The sequence below is a fragment of the Ostrinia nubilalis genome, chromosome 21 (genome assembly GCF_963855985.1).
Source record: "Ostrinia nubilalis chromosome 21, ilOstNubi1.1, whole genome shotgun sequence".
NCBI lineage: Eukaryota > Metazoa > Arthropoda > Insecta > Lepidoptera > Crambidae > Ostrinia > Ostrinia nubilalis.
Window position 1 is genome coordinate 1337468 of NC_087108.1, and position 22261 is coordinate 1359728.

General features: G+C 44.0%; 2 protein-coding genes across 2 annotated transcripts in view; both read right to left on the reverse strand.

Moving 5' to 3' along the window:
- Positions 1-1682: 1682 nt before the first annotated feature.
- Positions 1683-7267, reverse strand: LOC135082016 (uncharacterized). The gene is made up of 3 exons (XM_063976759.1): positions 7114-7267; positions 6434-6559; positions 1683-3963 (listed from the first exon to the last, which is right to left on the reverse strand). Exons 1-3 carry the CDS (start codon positions 7153-7155, stop codon positions 3808-3810), a joined length of 324 nt encoding a protein of 107 aa, XP_063832829.1. The 5' UTR covers positions 7156-7267; the 3' UTR covers positions 1683-3807.
- Positions 7268-10764: 3497 nt separating this feature from the next.
- Positions 10765-22261, reverse strand: part of LOC135082414 (protein strawberry notch homolog 1-like) — an 83980-nt gene continuing 72483 nt past the window's right edge. The window contains exons 25-32 of the mRNA XM_063977208.1: positions 21811-21999; positions 19594-19766; positions 19078-19189; positions 18093-18235; positions 16267-16445; positions 14081-14255; positions 12762-13317; positions 10765-11924 (exon numbers count right to left, since the gene is read on the reverse strand). Of these exons, the coding sequence (XP_063833278.1) occupies positions 11821-11924; positions 12762-13317; positions 14081-14255; positions 16267-16445; positions 18093-18235; positions 19078-19189; positions 19594-19766; positions 21811-21999 (1631 nt within the window). The 3' untranslated portion in view covers positions 10765-11820. The remainder of the gene's footprint in view (positions 11925-12761; positions 13318-14080; positions 14256-16266; positions 16446-18092; positions 18236-19077; positions 19190-19593; positions 19767-21810; positions 22000-22261) is intronic.

Consider the following 22261-nt stretch of genomic DNA (forward strand, 5'->3'; position numbering starts at 1 on the left):
AAATTATCAGGTACAAGTCAAGTACTAGAAAACCCGATGTAAATTATATCAAAAACGTTATTGGGACTAACGCTAGCCTAGTCTATAAATCAGGTATACGCGTTAAATTTAGACTTTACGACTTAGACATAGTTTCAGACATGTATTTTCCTTACCTACTATGAATTTTGACTAAAAAGAGTAAAAATTATAAATGGTTATTGCCGTGAGTGAATTCTTTACACTAATGGAAACTTGTCATTGGGAAATATATTAGGAAAGTTTTAATTTTATAGGTAATTTTAATATTGCTTTGTTTTATAAGTAATTGAAATGATTTGTTTGCCAGTAGCGCAAAGTTGGTCTATTACAGAACGTTGACATTCAATAAACTCTTTCGACGCTTGGTTTTGAAAAATAAATACCAAATCCAGGTATTCGAGTAATGTAAGTCACAGCCATTAACTACTTAGTCAGTTTTTCCTATACTATGCAGGTCTACGTTCTGTGTAGACCCGTGGACCACACAGCCCTTATCGCATAGCAGTCTTTCGGTTAGCGATACAGTGAGAAACGAAAACTCAAAATGAGTTTCGTTTTCACCCCTTTATGACGTTCTGCCCCGTGACCTCTTTAGGCCCAGATTCCATCAAGTCGCAGCGAACAGAAAAACGTTGTGAATAACCAATGAATTGAAATTGAATGAAATTGACAGAATGAAATCTGATTGGTTATTCAAAACATTTCTCCGCTTCGCTCTGTATGGTGGATACTGGGCCTTATTACGTAAATCGTTTGTGAGTTGTGTGGTCGACGCTTCCAGTTCCAATATTTTAACTGTGAGAATGGTCTTCTAATGTCTTTTGACACTTTTAATAACATTGAGCTCCTCATAGAGGACTAAAGGTACACTCAGCTGTCCAGCCTTGCATTAAACTGCTTAAAAAGACAATGCTGCAATCAGAAACATGAGATTTAGAAATGTACAAGGCTTTTAGAAGACCATTCTATCAATTAAGGTATATGAATACCCTGGTGCTTCACTCGCGGCAATGTACCTAAGACATGCAGGTGCGTGATATGTGCTTTTATTAGAATAACTACGCTACATCGCTATGGTCTTACCCTACTCTAAATAACTTTAAATGTAAAAATAAATGCATCGTTTGAACACTACTGAAGCGAAACAAATTCTAACAGGGGCGTAGTCCATGATTTTAAATTTAAATGAAGATTCAAATCAAATTAAATTGAATATTGCCTGACTATAGATTTGTTATCGTCTTTACTTACTACAATAAGTTTGTCATATTAATAAGAATATAGCTTTTACAACAAGCTTTTTTGCATAATATTTTAAGCTTTTTGCATTGTCTTGAGATTAATAATTTTAACTTGCTTGCTGTTGTTTCAACGTTAACCTGACGAGAAACTAGCTAGATAGAAAACTGTTTGAACATTTGTGGCATTCAACGTGTTAACAGTTGAATCAGAAGCGTTCGATTTCGTTTACCGATTCTCAACACGTTATATAAAACATTACTACGCCCATGTGTACTCTATAAAACAAATACTTACTAAACTAATAAGCCATGCTCGTTAGAAAACACTACAAACATTCGTTATTATCTTTATTTGTTTAGCACTCGACTAAATTCGATTCACGATGTATCGAAACAGAATCGACTTCTTTGTTTGTAGACAGACTGTGGCACTTATTTTGTGACTGATCCCATATATTAAACTATTGGATTCTAGACAAAGTTTTATTCGCGAGAGATCCAGTTTCGAGACCGCTTCGCTATAAATCTATACTAATATTATAAAGCTGAAGAGTTTGTTTGTTTGTTTACTTGAACGCGCTAATCTCGGGAACTACCGGTCCGATTTGAAAAATTCTTTCAGTTTTAGATAGCCTATTTATTGCGGAAGGCTATAGGCTATATACCATCACGCTACGAGTAATAGGTGCAGAGGAAAAATTAAAAATGTTGCGATAACGGGTTTTCACGCGTACGAAGTCGCGGGCACAGCTAGTAATATTATATAAATAAATTATTATGTCCTTTGTCCGCAACTACTTAGCTAAAAACGGTCGATACGATACTGATTCTTTCACAACTGTTACTGGGTGTAGAATCCAAGAGTGGGTTCGCTTCTGTTTTTCTTTTTTATTTAAATATCTTTTCAATCAATCTTTTCAGCACCTATATCGACTATCTCTATTTGCCACAAAGATTAATTTTTTTAGTCTTTATCAACAGTTTTCGATTTTTTTCAATATAACAATAAACCAGCAGTTATAAGTAATGTTTCATACATCCTCACCAACATTTAGCACCAACTTGCATCAAACTTCAACCACGATCATCAAAATCGTAAAGCTTGACTGGAAATCTGTTATTCTCTTATCTATACAGGGTGTTAGGAAAAGATAATATTGAACAGCTTGTTTTTATTGTGTTTTTTGCTATTGCCTAAACTTCTCTTGTTGTTGGGACACTGATGAATGCATGGGTCAGGCGTCACGAGAGCAATTCAGGACAAAAACAGTTAATTACTTGGAACACTATCTAGCCCTTGATTTATATTTTCCTAACACCCTGTATTAGGTGATAGAGATCTAATTACGTTACATAAGTATATTCGAGACGTACATTAATGATAGTGGTCAACAGCTATATCAAACATAACTAACGACCATACTCAAATTACTAACGTTACAAAATAAATCTAAATTACGTTTGTTAAACCGTAACAATAATTAAGTATATTAATATAAATTGAGTAAATTAATTACATTGACTTAGTTACTTTCGATAAAATATTTTTTGATATTTAAAACAACTTTTGACAATTACATTTTTAAACAGTTTTTACGAAAGACTTTCAAATAAACTATATTTTATAAAAGTTATCGTTTAGAAAATCCAAGAGTTGTTAATGATGATGTAATGAACAATGATAGTATTTAATCCAAAACTAATTGCTAAACTCTTGAATTTTAAACGTACTATAAATTGAGATCTCATATTATACGAATAACTTTAGTGATCGAGTGCTTAGTGCGCAGTAAGTCATAATATTATAATTAGTTGGCACATCGTACATAGATATTTAATCCTCCTATACCCTACATTATACTATTTGGGGCACTAGGGTGGATTGAATAATTTTGTATGGTCTCTAGTGTTAGGACATAAGACATCTTTGGCTGCCTCTCACGCCTTATTTTACTCATGTTTGCAAACACATTGCAAGATAAATTGTAAACATTTAGTTTGAGAATCATTGAAATAATTGAAGTCAATGGGATGGGACATAACAATCAATCCGTTTCAAACAATATTGATATTCGCAAACAGCGTTTACGAATATTATTACATGCGATACACGCTTCAATTGTTTTTCTCTCGAGTGTATATTAATTACATGGTTTTTTTTCCGACTAAGAGGTAGCGCTGTCAGTAGATATAATTACTTCACGATTGAGCTATCATTGAAACGGAGTTGCATTCTTATTTGCTGTTGAAAAAAACTTAACTTCAAACTCCTCTTTTTTCTGATAAGTCGTTCCGAGTTTAATTTTCCTCTAAGAAAATCTTGGCCTTCACTTGTTGACATTTTTTGCCTGATAAGCTGTAGAATCTTGCTACACGGGACTTGCAGCATTAAGAACAACAAGTTGATTAGAATGTAGTTTCTTTTCCAACTAACAGATGGCGCTGTCTGTCAATTAATTCACGATAGTCCCACCACCAAACATTTGCTGATCAAAGTACATACTAAATCGAAGTAGTAGACATGAGAGGCGTACCATTGAGGCGTTCAGCGTTGCGGTGGTGCTGCGGCCAGGCGTTGACGCAGTCTCGCGAACTTGCCATGTACCAGTCTCAGTTGTGCTCGCAGCCGAGTGGAGAGCTCTCGTTGTAACGCCTGTACCTCCACCAGCTCGCGACGTAGCTGCATGTAGTCTGAGCGCACCTATAAGGGGAGCTTGCTCAGGGTTTGCGAGGGTATGGCGCCGTCAGGTCAAATTCAGTCGGCCATGTTGCGGAAAAAAGATTAAAGTTACTTTGACTAACTAAATTAAATTAGACCAGACATTCGTCAAAAACGTATATGGCTTTCATGAATATTTAAAGTCAAATGGAGCTATCGTTTCAATTGACGTTCTCTCGTTGATAAATAGCGACCTAGTTCGGCTGTCCGTCCAGGTGGAAAATTAACTTATCCAGACTAGCAGTAGGTCAGTCGGGTCAAACCATTATATGGCCGCTTTTAGAGCTTTGTTCACCATAACAAAAAGAATACCTTTCAGTCCGAATTTAGACCGTAAAGTTCACATTAAACTCGGAGACTTTTAAGTACGAATAAAAGTTACGACTTATCAACAACCGCCTTTATGGCCGACTGGAATTGAGCTCCTGGCGTCCGCCGTCAGAACAGAAGCCTTCAGACTAAATTGCGCATAAAAATAGCCTTTGTTCGCTTTATAACTATTTTACTACCACTATAACGTCAATTTAGTCTTCAGACTCCGGAGGCATTCCGTTTTATTCTGGCTGACAAAAATCTATATGAAATGAATATGGTTGCCCCATATTTGGAAGTATCTGTGTGAGACATGAGGAAAATAACTGTATAGGTAAATAAATGATAGTTGTTTAGTATTTGAAGTAGTAACGCAAAGGAAGCAGTATAGTACACACATAAAGATATAAAATTGTATGAGTTTGTTTCCAACCATTCTCAAGGAAGCAAATTATATTATTTCTTTCGTCATTCACTAGGATCTTTGGCAACGTCTGTCTAAGGGACCCTCTACATTAGCTTCTTTCTTTCGCATTAATATCGTTGCGGTCTTGCCAACGCTCGCGCAGCGTCGACGTCGCGACGCCAACTCAACAAGGTTCGGCCAAACCAACGCGATCAGTCCGCGTGCCCGATGGCGATCAATGCGTTGAAGTCTGATCGCCATCGCCATCGAAAGCCGGCTGCACGCGTTGGTTTGGCTGAACCTTAACGCGACGCGCTGACGCTCGAAAGACGCTACTGTGGGCGGTCCCTAACTAAGCAGGGTATATGCTAATCAAATAGTTTCCTTGAGGATGGTCTCGGTGTCAGCTCTCATGAAGTATATGGCTAGCGAATGAGTCGCCGCCAGCCGGCGCGAAGCGAGCCGTCCTGAAGGCTGGGCTCTTGCCGTATCGCAAGCCCCCGCTGCTAATACTCACAAGCATGATAGTTGCGGTCTGACATTGTACAGTCTACAAGTTTTAACAGCCATTTCAACTGTAGTTGCGAAACGCGGACTGCAAAGTGAAAACGTAAGACTACATCGCTTCCTGGCAAAAAACATCATTTAATCTCCATTGCAGGAGCACGACCCTCTCTAATACGAGAGGCAAATGGAGGATTTGGCGTACACTCCCCACACTGGCCTGGGTTGGGGAGGCATCACACATGACGCTTTTTTTCAGAAAGCGATATTAATCGCAAATTTTAATCACATTAATATCTTTAAAACTGCACATGAGGATATCTCTAAATGTGTAATTAAATACTGCACAATGTCAGACCACAAGTCACATGACACGGTACACTAATATTTCTCTGACCTTCCATCAACACAAATTGCAACCGGCTGAAAAACAAACATTTCTTATTTTTTTACAAATCAAATACCAATTCATTTATCTTTTCATAATATAAATTACTTGTATAATAGTGGTTATAACAGAAAATAGGTAAGTAAATATCATACACAAAAGTATTTGAGAGGAAATGCAGTTTTTGTTACTAAGCACATTTTACAATGGGCAGACAATATTTATTCTATTAATTAGATTTACAATAATTTACCACTTTTGAGGCACAGTGGCCAGATTGATTGATTAAATTACAATAACTTGGGTAGGAGGGTACTAGCAAAAGTCTGTGGTACATGTTATATCAATAAAATGGCACTGAATTATCTGGCAATTGCAAAATTAGCACTTATTCATGTAGTTGAATTTGGTTGTTAGTCAACATTACACAGAATGGAATGTTCACTTAGATGTTCACATTAGTCTGTTATCAGGAGGCACATTTGTTATTATCACACTGAATGGCATGTGCATGACATCATTTGTTTGTCAACACACACATCACATGTTATAAGTATGAGAGTCAGGTGTTATCAACTGTGTTAAAGAATTTAATGTATGCTATTGATCTTATCAGTGAATTCAGAACATTAACTTAATTATTTTTCGTAATTTATGATGTTACAAACTTTTGAGAAGCCAATTAAGAGGTTTAAAATTATTATATTTTAATATGATGGCTCAAAATTAACTTGGAAATAGTTTCCGGTGATATTACTAGCCATATTGATAATTTGGATACAAAGAACTGATGTCGACGGGAAGAATTTTGATAGCTAATATTATTGTGTGTGGATATTTACCTCGGAGACGGACTTGAGTAGGTTCATGACGCAGGCGTCCTGCACGTCCACAGGCTCCACCAGCTCCTTCTCCACGTTGTCCATCTTCCACTCCATAAGGTCTAGCTGCTCGTCTGTTCGCTTCACCTGGTTTTTGTAGCCATTTTTATTTTAGTGTCTTGGTTAACAAGAGGAAGTTAAGTTTATAGTACAGTGGTAGAGGAAGGAAGATAGCATTAATATGTACTTTGTTGAGTGTCATTCATGACTAAGTTATTAAATTGTTGCTATGATGATAACTTTAATTATTTCTTGTCAAACTGTAGGTATCTTTTAAAAAAGTTTGATCACATTACTCAGATCAATGTAAAAAGATCAGGAATGGGAGTGACACTTATGTTTAGACTTGTATTTCCGATGATTCATAAATGTTTTCATTCATGAGCAAACAATCGCCGCCCTAAAATACACCCGTCTCATAATGAAGCACCTCTGAGCCTTCGTGGTATTGTTACTAATTGAAAGCCCCTGGCCCCTCGCAGCTGGCATATACCAGCCTACAGAGCGGTTACACAGTCCCGGAGTGCAACACAACACGATATTTTATTATTTAAACCAAGCGGCTGACTGACCTACTTAGAAACCCAATCGTTTTTAGGGTCACAAAATATAATTAAGCGAAAACCAAACTATCCACTTACCGTCTCCTCGAAATCTTCCATAGTCATCTCTTTTTCAGTCATTCTTACTAGATAATTTGGACACTTTTAGTTAGAATTTTAAAATAAAACAGCGAGTCGCTGGACCAAAACCACCATTCCCGAAATCACGAAATAAAATAATTTGACATTACGTTTTTTTAAATAATCTGTGACTTGACTGACAGGCTAAGACAAAAATATTATACAGCTTTGACTGGGAAATGAATGACAGTTGCCATTATGACAAAAATATACCTTGATTTTTTAGAATCCAGCAGAGATGTAAACAAACACTTTCATACACAATTACACCATAATCACTTACGTGTTCATAATATCATACACATTATTTAACAAGCCCATGAAACCAACTTTATTTTCACGTTTATACAAGTTTGAAATCAATCTTTGAAACAAATTATTTTAGCAAAATACGTGGACGATGAAAATTTGTGAGACTTGTCAAATTGACTTGACGTTTAAAACCATGTGTTATCTCCATATTGTCTATGACTTGTCTCTGACACATCAGTGCTGTAACCTGTGAGTCATAGACTATAATCTGTAAATTTAATCGATATTATTTTAAGTATTCACTTATTCCGATTACTGATTAATTTTAAATAAAAAATATAAATTCAAATTCAAATTGTGTTTATTGTGAAATCACAGGTACATAAGTCAGGTCATTAAAGTATGATAGATCAGCTGTGTTCCGCCGCATGGGCATACAATATACGATACTTTGTTTAGTTTTCCAGCGATAACTTCGACAATATTGGAGATAACGTAAAATTATTCTTCTACTTTTAGTGTACACTTTTTCGGAGTCAGTTCCAAATGCTGCGTGATTGGTGGATTTTGACATATCTGTCAATGTCATGTCAAAAATAGCCAATCATGCAGCATTTGGACCTCGCGTCTACGTATTGCCATCTGGCGGATTTTTCAATCGCGAAAACCCTTATTGATAGCATCTTAAATTACCTCCCTAGCGGAATAGAGCAACAAAGAACTGAGCGAGCGAGATGTCACTAGTAGCAACACTGTAAAGCAGAACTTTTTGGAACTATTTGAAGTTTAATAACTTTACGGATATCATTGATTGTTTTACTGTCCAGTTTGTTTTTTGATTACATCTGTGCATAGAGTTTGTTTCCTGTTCTCGAAAATTTCATAATCAGTTCACATTCAATGTTGCGACTTTGTTGCATATTTTTAGTATTTTGACGATCACCCGGCGATGATACGCAAGTATGTATTACAATAATTTCACTTCGCGATTAACGAGAGGTTTTGTCGCATCACTAGTTCACAGACAAAAAATATTTTTATGTCAGTTGGCCATGTTTGATGACATTTCTGCTGATTTCTAAAAAATTTTATATGGACTTCCCATTATGACTAAGGGATTATTCGCCCTTGGTGGATTAAATATGTATTGAGAGGATAAATAAAAGAGAGTATTATAATTATATACATTTATTTTCTGTCTTTATTTATACACTAAAGTAAGACGAGAACAAGTGAGATAGGTGTGATACCACGTAGAGGCCCGCTACTGTCTCGCGCCGTACTGAGCGGGCTCCAAGCAATCAACTAAATATTCACAAATAATAAAAGCTATTTTTACTAACTCTACAATTTAAAGAAACGTGGCCGTGGGAACTCAGAACGCTGTATGTGTATTTTTGTAATTTAGAATATAAAACCATTGGCAAATAGACTAGGTAGTGTTTCTGCATATAATACTACAGTCACATACGACGTTTTCAATCAGCACAGCCTGAAAGCATTTTGGAAAACAGGTGGGCCAGGAAAGCCATCAATATTGCACATGTATGAAGTGTGAGACGAGTACAGTCATACATACCTAAACACATAATACAATCAACATCAAATACCTAGTCGCTACGATACAATTTCGGGGGTAAACTAAAATAATAATGAGAAATAATTCCACTATAACATTTGATTATTAAATTAAAATACTAGATATTTGTACAAAAATTAAAATTCAATTAATTCGTATACAACATCCTAACAAACGCGAACAGCAACTTCATTAAAAAAACGTTAATAAATCATCGAGATAACTATTTAAAAGTAAAAATCAATATTTGTAGTCATGTGAAGCTTCAATCTTGATGAAATAATATCAACAATAATTTCTAAATTTTAGAATGTATGCCTAAAAGCTAATACAATTAAAATTAAAAACATTTTTTCTGATTTAAATGTCCAGTAGATAGTTGGTCATTCGAACGAAAAAATATTAAAAATAGTGCATTTATAAATATAAATCAAGTCATAGTCGAAGGCGGCTAGGGCCGCTGGCGAGGGGACTAACTACCAATAGAAAGAACATCACATCATAATGGTTTTCCTACTAAAAACATATTTATAAATAATGGGGTCGTCACATATCAGCCGACACAAGTAACCACTGACCGCATGACTGTTATTTGTCTGTGGTTGACCAAAGACAACATTTGTAGTTGGTAGCAATTACTTCTGTCGACGGTGCGACCTCACAACGATTACGACTAACATCATACAAATATATTTTTTTGTTTTCAAAGTTACCTTTGGCACTTAACCTAGAATATAATATCTATTCGTCACCATATACAGACATATCGTCGACGGGCGCAGTCTTTCCTCCGGCTTGACAGGACATCTCAATATTTTTTTACTTTTCTAAATTTTCATAATGCCACATATTTTATTTTAGTGGTATCCCTGCATTTCAGCTTCAGCCAAACCAACGCGTGCAGATCGCGTCGGCGATGGCGATCACTGCGCGTTGGTTTGGCTGAAGCTTTATGGAACGCCGAAGGCATAGAATAAAACCTACACGCCATAAAGAATACAACTGTCTATAATTTGTTAATAATTTTGGTGTCTAATTAGAGACGAAACTAATCCACAGCTAACCTATAAAATTTGTCTAATCATAGACAATAGTGTTAGTCCCCATCGATAATAGTGCCAATCCTGAACCTGTCTAACTAACCTTAAAATTAACATACATGGTTCACACTATCATATTTAAGTGTTCAGACAGAGACAGCGTGTGAAATCAACAGGAGAACTTGTTTCATTGACTGAATACAATTTAAAATAAAACTTATGCACGTGTGCATACAAGATCACTTTAAAACTTACAGCAGGACTGGATAGACACCGTCTTTGGCAAAATTGGCAGCATAGCAAAATGGGTAATAAATCAAATGAGTAATAATAAATATGAAATTTGTACTTTATGCAAAGCGCGTGCTGCGGACCACCGCAGTTACATGAAAGCTAGTGAAATATTTTTTAAATCGCCATCGTAATTTATACGATATAACAATTTTTTTAAATAAACAACCTGAAAATGAATGAATTATGTTATCATTATTATTTTACGGCTATCTAGAGCGTATCTACCAAGCACGATGTCTATGGATAGTCCTCAAACCTAAGCGCGATGTTGTTGTTTCTGGCAATAGAGAATACAAGACCGTAGACAATGAAACGGGCCCATCGAAGTCCGATAAATCACTCAGTCAGAAGACATTGGAAAAATAGCATTTTGGCACCTCACAATAAGGAGTATTTTCATTTATTGGTGATCTAAACTTTTTCTGCTGTTGTGACTAAGCCAAATAAATAAGGCATTCAATATTTCTATTGAGGTCTTCCGACTAAATAAATATCGTATTTAATTTTTTATCAAGAAAACTTGAGTTATTCATGTTTTCTTTTTTTCTGCTACCCAAAACAAATCTATAGACCGCCATATCCCGTGCGAATCACTGTCAACGCACTAAAGATATATTCACATTGCCCCGTAGCATTGTAAATACAGCTTTAACCTTAACTTATCCCTGTTATGTGTTATAAATTCCTTACGTGTAGGATAGCCAAAATATTTACAGACAAACAGATTTAGTTTACCTTATTCTACGCATGCAGATATAGGCTAATAGGATTTCGTCTCTACTCTACGTAGATATATTTTTTGAATTACATATAATAATATAAAACTTTCTGTAACATCTTACAGTATTTGGAGAGTGAAAAACTGTATAATTATATATCTGACCAGTTCTAATAGGCCGTCCGCTGCTTTGGGCAGGAACCAGCGAAGTTAATCGCATTATAAGAACATTCTGTTATGTTAACAAACGTTCTAAGTAAATAAACGCGGCGGGAAAACGCTCAAAGCAGCGGCCGGCCTACACACGCGTGAGCCATCAAGTACAAAACTATTCTATCTCCGCTTCACCTCTATCCTTATCAGTCGTGCCTAATTGACTGCCGTCAACTGCCTCATTCTACACCGAATACTGGCTCAAACTCTTTGGGCTGAATCAGGGAGCCGGCTTACCCAGTGGGTAGTGGGAATATAGTTGCCACCAAGTTTGAAGCGAATTTGAAGCTTATTGGATTGTTTTAAGATCGAGAAGCAACGAGAGATTTTAGTAGACTGGACTAAAAGGCATGAAGCCAAGTTTAAAAAAAAATGTACATCATCCAGCGATTAGCTGGTCGTATAACAGTTTGAAATAACCGTCTCTTACCTCAATTCCTTCAAAGATGGCGGCCGAAAACTTAAACTAATACCCTAGCCCGGCTCGACCGAGGTCAGCTTATACTGGTGCGAACGAAAGGAACTGAGCGGGCCGCGCCAAAGTGTGCTTAGTGCGGACGCCGGAAGGTTCACTTCAGCGCGTCCGTCTCGAACTTCTGCTCGGTGACGGAGACCGCGTCGGAGGAGAGAGCTTCTTTCAACGGCTCCACGCAGTTCTTTGGGATGAGTGTACCTGGCGGAAAACATGATTGAGTTTGATTTCAAAATTCCATAACGAAGATCTGATGCTTCTCGGAAAGTTGTTTTTCGCTTGCTTGGAATGAGTTGTTGATACTAATCAATCAATAACTTGAGGAAAATATTACAATGTAGTGTAGTTTGTCTATACTTGGCACAAAGACTCATGGCAGGCGGAGCAATTTTTGAAACAGGGATACACACTAGCCTATATTTTATTAACTATTACATATTATAAATAACGCAATGCCTGCCTCTGTGTGACGTCACCCATAACCAGTGTGAGTGCGAAAGAAAACGTGATATGCCAACAGTTTTATTATTACACCGCATGCCACGAGTCTTTGCGCCGAGTATAGTAGGAGTATAGAGGAAATCACATTAGGTTAAACACTGGTATAGTCCCTAGCACGGATATTGCGAGATCTCGAAGACTAAGGACTTTTTACTGGCCGATAGTTTGCTTGCCTTCTTATTATGAGGAGTCGGTCAATACCAAATCGGTGTAATACGCGTACTTTCATGCCTGACAAAAAGTTTGTAGTATGCGGATACTAAGGGCCTCCGCTGCGTGAAGCGACATTTGCGCGCGGACGTCCAGCATACGTATCTTTTTTGTGTTAAAACGCAGAACATCGCTAGGATGCGCGGGGTTTTTTACTACGTTTTTTAAGAAGATGTGCAGTGCGTCAGATCTTCGGCTGGCCTTAATAAATAAAGTGTCTTCAAGATAAGCGCTCCAGATCCGTGCCCTGTATAAGTTGATCACTGCCATCTATCGTTGCTTGCTCCCACGCCGCCAGCTGTGTGGGCCCACTGCTGGGACACTCACCCACGATCTTGAGTCCCTGCGCGGTCTTGATGCGCACGACCTGCATCTTGTTGAGCTGGCTGCGCGCGGCCAGCTGTGTGGGCCCACTGCTGGGACACTCACCCACGATCTTGAGTCCCTGCGCGGTCTTGATGCGCACGACCTGCATCTTGTTGAGCTGGCTGCGCGCGGCCAGCTGTGTGGGCCCACTGCTGGGACACTCACCCACGATCTTGAGTCCCTGCGCGGTCTTGATGCGCACGACCTGCATCTTGTTGAGCTGGCTGCGCGCGGCCAGCTGTGTGGGCCCACTGCTGGGACACTCACCCACGATCTTGAGTCCCTGCGCGGTCTTGATGCGCACGACCTGCATCTTGTTGAGCTGGCTGCGCGCGGCCAGCTGTGTGGGCCCACTGCTGGGACACTCACCCACGATCTTGAGTCCCTGCGCGGTCTTGATGCGCACGACCTGCATCTTGTTGAGCTGGCTGCGCGCGGCCAGCACGCTCTCGACGCGCGCCCACACCGCCAGCACCGAGCCCGCCAGCACGTGGTACGTGCGCTGCCGGAGCCCCACCTGTGGATATAACACTCCATTAGTCACTTCCAAACTGGCCGAGCACGGCTCGCGAGCAGTGTTCGAGCTTTTTTTGCTCGCGAGCAGTGTTCGAACCTTTTTTTGCTCGCGAGCAGTTTTCGAGCTACTTTCTACTCGCGAGCGGTGGCAACCAAACTAAATTTGAATGGTAGCGCGTGAGCGAGTTAGCTTTGTCGCCACATAGCCGTCTAGACAGACCGAGTACTACTTGCGAGGTAAACTCAGACTTCATGCAACTTGCGCCAGAGGAAGCATGCGTCACGAGGTTCGTCCACATGTCGAGGCTTTTCACGAAGTTCGGCCAGCTTGGACGCAGAGGATGTCCTTAGGCTGAGATGATAATGAGTTTGCTACAAGTGTCGCCAGTGTACTCGCCTCGCAGTCGGCGGCGTTGCGGCACACGCCGCGCCAGTAGGCGTGGCTGCAGACGCGCAGCGACGCGGCGTACTGCGCGCTACGAGCTCCTGTCCAGCAGTGGACGTCCTATGACTGGATGATGAGTGCGCTACTAAAGCCCGGTCCGTGAGCACGTAGAATTTTGTCCAATGACCCCAAGCTACCCATCCTTATCGCTCGCGCGTAATTATATTGCTGTCGCGACTGTGCGACTGGCACCCGCAGTGTGTGTGCGAGCGCGATAGCAACATAATTACGAACGAGCGATAAGGATGGGTAGCTTGGGGTCATTGGACAAAATTCTACGTGCTCACGGACCAGGCTTTAGTGTCGCCAGTGTACTCGCCTCGCAGTCGGCGGCGTTGCGGCACACGCCGCGCCAGTAGGCGTGGCTGCAGACGCGCAGCGACGCGGCGTACTGCGCGCGCCACGAGCTCTCGGCCTCCTCGCTTTCAACCTTCTTGTACTTCTTCTCGATCTCAGCCAGCGACTCTTGCCGCAGCTGCAACCCTGTGTTTGGCCTGGAACGAAAGATAATCACGTTAAGTTATGTCAGAAGAGCGATCCATTAAGTATAAGAGTCTACGTTTAAACGTGCGCGGGCACGGAGTGGCCCTGTTCCGGAAGTTCGACGCGAGTTTTTGTTCCGCAGCGGTCACACGCTGCGTGCGATCGCCTGTTAGTTACACCCCTAGAATGTCGGATCTCGCAAAGTACGCCCACTCCCCACCACGCATGTGGAAATCCGTCTTATGCGTTCGCGCCACACTGCGCTGCTCACTTTATTTTTTGATACAGAATGAATGCGCCCGCCCGAGTCGTAGAGTTAGCTCTAACCTCAGTTGCTCCAACCAACACGACATAAGGTCTGTTGTGAATGTGATGTTATGAAGTGTATTTCTCTCAGAAACTATAACATCTGCAGGCTTGAAATTTAGCGGGTAGGTTCCTTATAGGATGTAGACATCCGCTAAGAATTTTACGAAACTCCATCCATCCCGGAGTGGTAAAACGGGGTCCACGAATATGAAGTCGCGGGCAGCTAGTTCTATTATTCCCGTAAGAGACTCCCACGCTTGGCAGGCGGGTTGGAGATTGCAGTTTAAAAGATTGATGTTTTTCAGAGAGCGCTGCTGTCCGTTTTCTGTTTGATGTCTCCCACCCGCCTGCCAAGCGTGGGGATTACGGCAAAACCCTCCACTATAGTAGAGGAGGCTCATAGCACAGAATAAGTACTACGTACAGAAGTTTTACTTCGCGAAAGTATTTAAAAAAATGTATGCTCAATGCCAAGCACCATTTTGTTGACAAACGTCAGTGATCGGCACTGCGCCGAAGCTATAGGGCTGACTTCGGCAAAATGATGTGACGTGAGGTGCCAAACTGCGGAAAATGGCGGAGGAAATACGTGATTTAGCATGAATTATCATGAATAATATTAACTACTTATTTAGCTCTCAGTCTTTTGAGGCAACTTAAAAAAGTAAATTCTGTGTTTTTATTATTATTTAGGCAGTTAAATACTGCACAGTATTTAGTACACCATTTTCTTTATTTTCTTCCATCATACACACGAATACGCGTGCGTGAGTCAATGTTCGCTCGTATGTGAGGCCTTGTCGAATAGGATCCTGTAGGTGGGCCATCGTGCGTGTTTTGTTTTCGATGTAAACTCGCGGAGATGAACAGGCCTGGTTACACCGCTAGAATGACGCAGCTAACGAAGTACGCCCACCCCCACCACGCATGTGGAAAACCATCTCATGCGTTCGCGCCACACTGTGCTGCTCTATTTTTCGATACAGACACGCGTGAATGCGCCCGCTTTAGTCCTGACCTCAGTTACTTCAACCCACACGATATAAGGTCTGTTATGAAGTGTATTTCTCTCAGAAACTATAACACGTGCAGGCTTGAAATTTGGCAAGTAGGTTCCTTATACGGTGTAGACATCCGCTACGAACGAAACTCCACCCCTAAAAGAGTAAAACGGGGTCCACGAGTAAAAACTCGCGGGCGACCGCTAGTTGTATTATATTCCGAGGAAAACGCGGCGTGGGACGTCCACCCACGAGGTGGACCGACGACATTATAAAAGTTACAGGAAGGCGCTGGACGCAGGCCGCTACCAATCGATCAACATAGAAAGCATTGGGGGAGGCCTATGTTCAGCAATGGGCGTCCTATGGCTGAGATGATGATACTCAATACTTTATTGCTTATCATATGTATAGTTATAAAGGTGCTACATAAGTTTGACAGATAACATATGAACCCTGTCTATAGGGTATAGCAATGTCAGAAGGTAAATAAATAAACAGAACAATCGGAATAATTAAATAAAACAAGTAATTAACACTTTGAGATTCGAAGCTTTCCATACATACCTAGAATTTAATCAAGTCAATAAAAAAAAAAATATTCATGCATGTCAAAAGATAATAATAATAATTAAGATAAAAATATAATGTCAAACATATAATGTCATGGAATTGTAAGATAATACTAAATGATGATGATGAGAGGCCTGACCTGTATATGTGGAACATGAGCTCGCGCTTGCTGAGCTTCTCCTTCTTGTGCGAGGGCGCGGCCAGGCACAGCACGCACGTGTGCTTGTTGTTCCGCGCGTGCTGTGATAAGTAGAAGCCTTCCTTGGGGCTGCCCGCTTCCGACCACTTCTCCAGGGCCTCTGTCCAGTCCATGCCGCGCTGCGAACATTATTACAGAATATAAATTGACTGTTGAAAACATTGAAAATCACAGACTTTCCGTGGCTAACGTAAAATCGATTTATTTTATTTTGTTAGGAAAACATTCAGTGCAAAATGCAACTATAATAATATGTAAACGGCAAGTCTCCCCTGTCCCTTTGACCAGGGTGGGAAATGCGGATCTAATCTTCTATTTGCCTATAGCGAGTTAGAATGGCCCTATTAAGAAGACTCGTATTTTTTTAAATGTGGTATTGTTGTCTCGAAGTGGTGGTAGGGCAAGCTACATTTGGGACGTGTATAAGCGCCCTGGATGAGCCTAAGTACTGAATATAAGATTTGATTTGATCCTTTTGTTGTGACGTAAGGTATTCCGTAGGCTGATTGTTGTGATGCTTTATTGTGAGGAGTATTTATCTCGCTATCTGCCGCGGTCCAGGAGCCAGCTGCAGGTGGCTGGTGTGTTACCTCGGAGTGCACGGTGTGGAGCTCGACGGGCGCCTGGCCGGTGGCGTGGCGGCGCAGGAAGCGGTCCAGGAGCCAGCTGCAGGTGGCTGGTGTGTTACCTCGGAGTGCACGGTGTGGAGCTCGACGGGCGCCTGGCCGGTGGCGTGGCGGCGCAGGAAGCGGTCCAGGAGCCAGCTGCAGGTGGCTGGTGTGTTACCTCGGAGTGCACGGTGTGGAGCTCGACGGGCGCCTGGCCGGTGGCGTGGCGGCGCAGGAAGCGGTCCAGGAGCCAGCTGCAGGTGGCTGGTGTGTTACCTCGGAGTGCACGGTGTGGAGCTCGACGGGCGCCTGGCCGGTGGCGTGGCGGCGCAGGAAGCGGTCCAGGAGCCAGCTGCAGGTGGCTGGTGTGTTACCTCGGAGTGCACGGTGTGGAGCTCGACGGGCGCCTGGCCGGTGGCGTGGCGGCGCAGGAAGCGGTCCAGGAGCCAGCTGCAGGTGGCTGGTGTGTTACCTCGGAGTGCACGGTGTGGAGCTCGACGGGCGCCTGGCCGGTGGCGTGGCGGCGCAGGAAGCGGTCCAGGAGCCAGCTGCAGGTGGCTGGTGTGTTACCTCGGAGTGCACGGTGTGGAGCTCGACGGGCGCCTGGCCGGTGGCGTGGCGGCGCAGGAAGCGGTCCAGGAGCCAGCTGCAGGTGGCTGGTGTGTTACCTCGGAGTGCACGGTGTGGAGCTCGACGGGCGCCTGGCCGGTGGCGTGGCGGCGCAGGAAGCGGTCCAGGAGCCAGCTGCAGGTGGCTGGTGTGTTACCTCGGAGTGCACGGTGTGGAGCTCGACGGGCGCCTGGCCGGTGGCGTGGCGGCGCAGGAAGCGGTCCAGGAGCCAGCTGCAGGTGGCTGGTGTGTTACCTCGGAGTGCACGGTGTGGAGCTCGACGGGCGCCTGGCCGGTGGCGTGGCGGCGCAGGAAGCGGTCCAGGAGCCAGCTGCAGGTGGCTGGTGTGTTACCTCGGAGTGCACGGTGTGGAGCTCGACGGGCGCCTGGCCGGTGGCGTGGCGGCGCAGGAAGCGGTCCAGGAGCCAGCTGCAGGTGGCTGGTGTGTTACCTCGGAGTGCACGGTGTGGAGCTCGACGGGCGCCTGGCCGGTGGCGTGGCGGCGCAGGAAGCGGTCCAGGAGCCAGCTGCAGGTGGCTGGTGTGTTACCTCGGAGTGCACGGTGTGGAGCTCGACGGGCGCCTGGCCGGTGGCGTGGCGGCGCAGGAAGCGCACGCAGCGCGCGCGGCGCACGCTCTCGCCCGCGCTGCCGAGGTCCAGGATGCCCAGGTCGAAGCGACCGTTGCGCTTGGCTGTGAAATTGTTGGAAATGTTAGGTAACTCTCAGGGCAGAAGGCGTCACTATAAGGGCCTTCCCACACTGCAGCACTGGCGGTTTGCAAACGTTTTCTGAGCGTAGCAGCGGCACGGCGCCGTACGCCGCTCCGCTTGCAATCCACCAGTGTGGTAAGGCCCCAAGTCTAACGCAGTCAGTAACTAATGTATGAAAGCGGCACGGAAGGGGTGACATAATAACATATGACGTGCAAAACGTGCATACAAGTATAAAGCATCTGAAGTCACGCTGACGTTTGACATCACAAAAACACGTAACGTATCGTTCCCATGCCTCAGGCACTGACTCAGTTAGCGCTAGACGTTCAGCTATAAAGTTGCTGAACAAAACAGTCATTTTAGAGCCTTCGCTATAACTCTTGAGGATGTACGGAGCAGCAGGGCTACTAAGAAATTAATGCTGTTTACGTAGTTTCGGATTTATCTGTCACCGTCCGCTCATGCTGCCATCTCGTTTTGCGTGTGAGGGATGGCAACATTAGAAACTTCGGATAATGTTGTTGGTATGTCTCAATAAATAAATAAATAAACGTTTTTCGGAGGAACCCGCTTTAGACATCGGAAGCGAGTCTGTGTTCTGCAGCCGTCTTCCGCGTTCGCGCCACACTGCGCTGCTTATACTGCTTACGCCCGCGCAAGTTTTAGCGTAAGCTCTTAAACACTTAGTGCAGAGGGCACCACTAGCACGGTCAATGAATAATGCTACCATTTTGAATCATGTAATATCTAGGAAAACGTATCAAATTATAAAGGCATTAAAACACAGCAAGAACAAAGATATAAGACAAAATTGTCAAACCTTGCTCCATAACCGTGGTGAGCGTATCCGTGAAATATTTGAACAGCCTGTTCTGCAGGTCCACCGGCATTCCCAGTATCCTGTTCAGGAACTTCGACATGTTGTTGTAGTCCTGAAACAAATCATTACATTCAATAATGTTCTCTGATAAGTTAGCAATATAAGCATACAAGTAGTTCACAAGTAATTTGGCCTACTACCAAATTACTTGTGAACTACTTGTATGCTAGATCGGGTTTACCTTATCCAGCTACCAGTTAACTCGGGTTTATCATATCCAGCTGCCAGTTAGATCAGGTTTGCCTTATCTAAAGTCCGGTCGCCGAGAAGATAGAATTTAGTACAATGACCCCAAGCCACCCATCTTTATAGCTCGCGCGTAATTATATTGCTGTCGCGCTCGCACACTGCGGCCGCCCGTCACACGATGAGTGTGCGAGCGTTTGGGGTCATTGTACGAAACTCTATCTGCTCGGCGACCGGACTTTAGCTGCAAGTTACTTATACTTATACTACCTTGTCGAGCTGCAGCACGCCGGGCGCGGCCTCGCTGTTGACGATGAGCCCGACGCCGACCAGCGCCGACGCCACGTCCTGGAAGAAGTCGCCGCGGTAGTCGCGCGGCGGCGGCACGAGCGGCGTCTCGTACTTCATGATCGCTTTCATCACTGCTTCTAGCGCTGTGCGACCTGTAGGAGAAAATAACATTATTAGAATGTGTTTTATAACTGGTGCGGTGTGTTATGCTTTTTCGGCAAAAATACAGATACTGCTGGACAAACCCTCCCTCAAAGGTTACTACGAAGATCTGGAAAGTGAAAGAATAGGCTGCTATCCAGGCGTTCGTTCGTTTCAGCCGAAAGACGTCTGTACGGGCGGGAGGCAGTGGTTGTAAGGCACCGCTCCCGTGCCCGGGATATGCGGTCAGGAAGGGAACTAACTCCCTAGTGAGCCTAGAGTCCCTATTCCCTAAGACACTAAGTCCCTAGAGCCCTAGCCCTGCCTAACAATATATACTTAGACATAATAAGGTTTTGATAGGAAGGAAGCTGCTCCCAGGTCGCCCAGGGCAGCAGCGTTAGGACGGCAGGTAGGCGGCGGGGACCCGCTGCCAGCCCGGCAGACTCACCGGACTGATCATAGCGACGGCTAAGGGTGTCTTGGCCGCAGCGGGGGGAAATGAGACACAACGACGGACGGTTGATATCTGATTTATTGGTATTAACTATTGCTATTTATACAAAAGTTATTGTTTGTACACATTGAAACGTATTTGCTAGTGTGCCGTCGGTGTAGAGTGCCGACGGTGCACGCTGAGGGTTCATGGGTCGCCCGGCGGTCGATGCTGACGGTGCAGCAGGATGTACGATCGTGCTCGTACAACGTCCACGGCTGGACAAAGGCCTCCCCCAAGGATTTCCACAAAGACCGGTCCTGCGCCGCTTGCATGATATCCAGGCGTATCGAAACGAAATTTATGTTAGTACGCCGCGACCGACATAGCTCGCATAATTGCTTAAATCAAGTGGCAGTGGGCGGGGCACATAGCTCGTAGAGCTGATGGCCGTTGGGGCAGAAAAGATCTCGAGTGGCGACCACGGGCTGGAACACGTAGCGCGGGCAGGCCTCCTACTAGGTGGACCGACGATCTGGTGAAGGTCGCGGGAAGATCCTGGATGCGGGCAGCGCAGGACCGTTCATTATGGAAAACTTTGGGGGAGGCCTTTGTCCAGCAGTGGACGTCATTTGGCTGAAACGACGACGCCGCGGCCGGCGTCAGTGTGGAAGGATATCAAGCCACAAAAAATAAATGAACAGAAGATAAGCTTTTTTAGCCAGCATGCTCCATAACTCGCGGCTCCGTTTCATTGGGCTCCGGTGAACACCGTCGAGTTTTAGTCGGTAGGCCCCGCCTTTAGCGAGCGACTCCCATCTGCCGTCCCCCATCGACCAGTGAATATGCGCAAAGCATTTCCTGACGGAAAAAAGGGGGCTGATTGTCGTAGCGTTGACTTGTGATGGGGTCGAGTTGTCCAAGTCCAGTTGTCCCGGGGTTAATCATCGTATCACTTACCATACTTATTGTCGATGTTGAACTGGCTGAGGTCCCTGGTCTCGGTGGCGCGGCGGTCGCCGTGCGTGAGCGCGCCGAGCGACTCGAGGCGCTTGGCCACGGTGCAGGGAAGCGCTCCCGCCATGTGTTAGCCAGTCACATAGTCCACTGGTCGTCGCCATCGACCATAGGCCTCCCCCAATGCTTTCCATGTTGCCCGTTTGGTAGCGGCCTGCATCCAGCGCTTTCCTACTACATTTATGATGTCGTCGGTCCACCTTGTGGGTGGACGTCCCACGCCGCGTTTTCCGGTACGCGGCCTCCACTCCAGAACCTTGCTGCCCCATCGGCCGTCAGTTCTGCGTTCTATGTGCCCTGCCCATTGCCACTTCAGCTTGCTAATCCGTCCGGCTATGTCAGCGACTTTAGTTCGTTTACGGATCTCCTCATTTCTGATTCGATCTCGTAAAGAAACACCGAGCATAGCCCTCTCCATAGCACGCTGTGCAACTTTAAGCTACTGGCCACGTTTCCGAACCATAAGTCATCACTGGTAACACAAATTGGTATGGACATTATGGACCAGTGGGTATGCGCAAAGCATTTCCCGACGTTAAAAAAGGGGGTTGACTGTCGTAGGTATTGATTTGTCGCAAGGGTTGAGTTGTCGCATCACTCACCGTATTTATTGTCGATGTTGAACTGGCTGAGGTCCCTGGTCTCGGTGGCGCGGCGGTCGCCGTGCGTGAGCGCGCCGAGCGACTCGAGGCGCTTGGCCACGGTGCAGGCGAAGCGCCGCTCGCCGGCCAGGTCGGAGATCAGGAATATGTACTCCGGCGCGTTGACCTGGTTCGACCGGTGAGTACGACCTGGGAGAGGACATAATTGTGTGTTAATTCAAAGGTCGCACTTAAAAAATCCGGCTCGAAGGACTAAATTTGTTCATTGGTAGAGAAGTCGGTCGTTAGCTCAATGCGGGGAAGGCCCGCATGCGGATAAATGAAAACGGTTCCTCCCGTGCGAGCCCTGTTGAAAAACCTTCCGCATTCTGTATGGGGGCACTAACGACCAATGAAAATACACCCTTAACTGTTTCAAATACTATGAAATATAATTAGTAATTAGAAGATT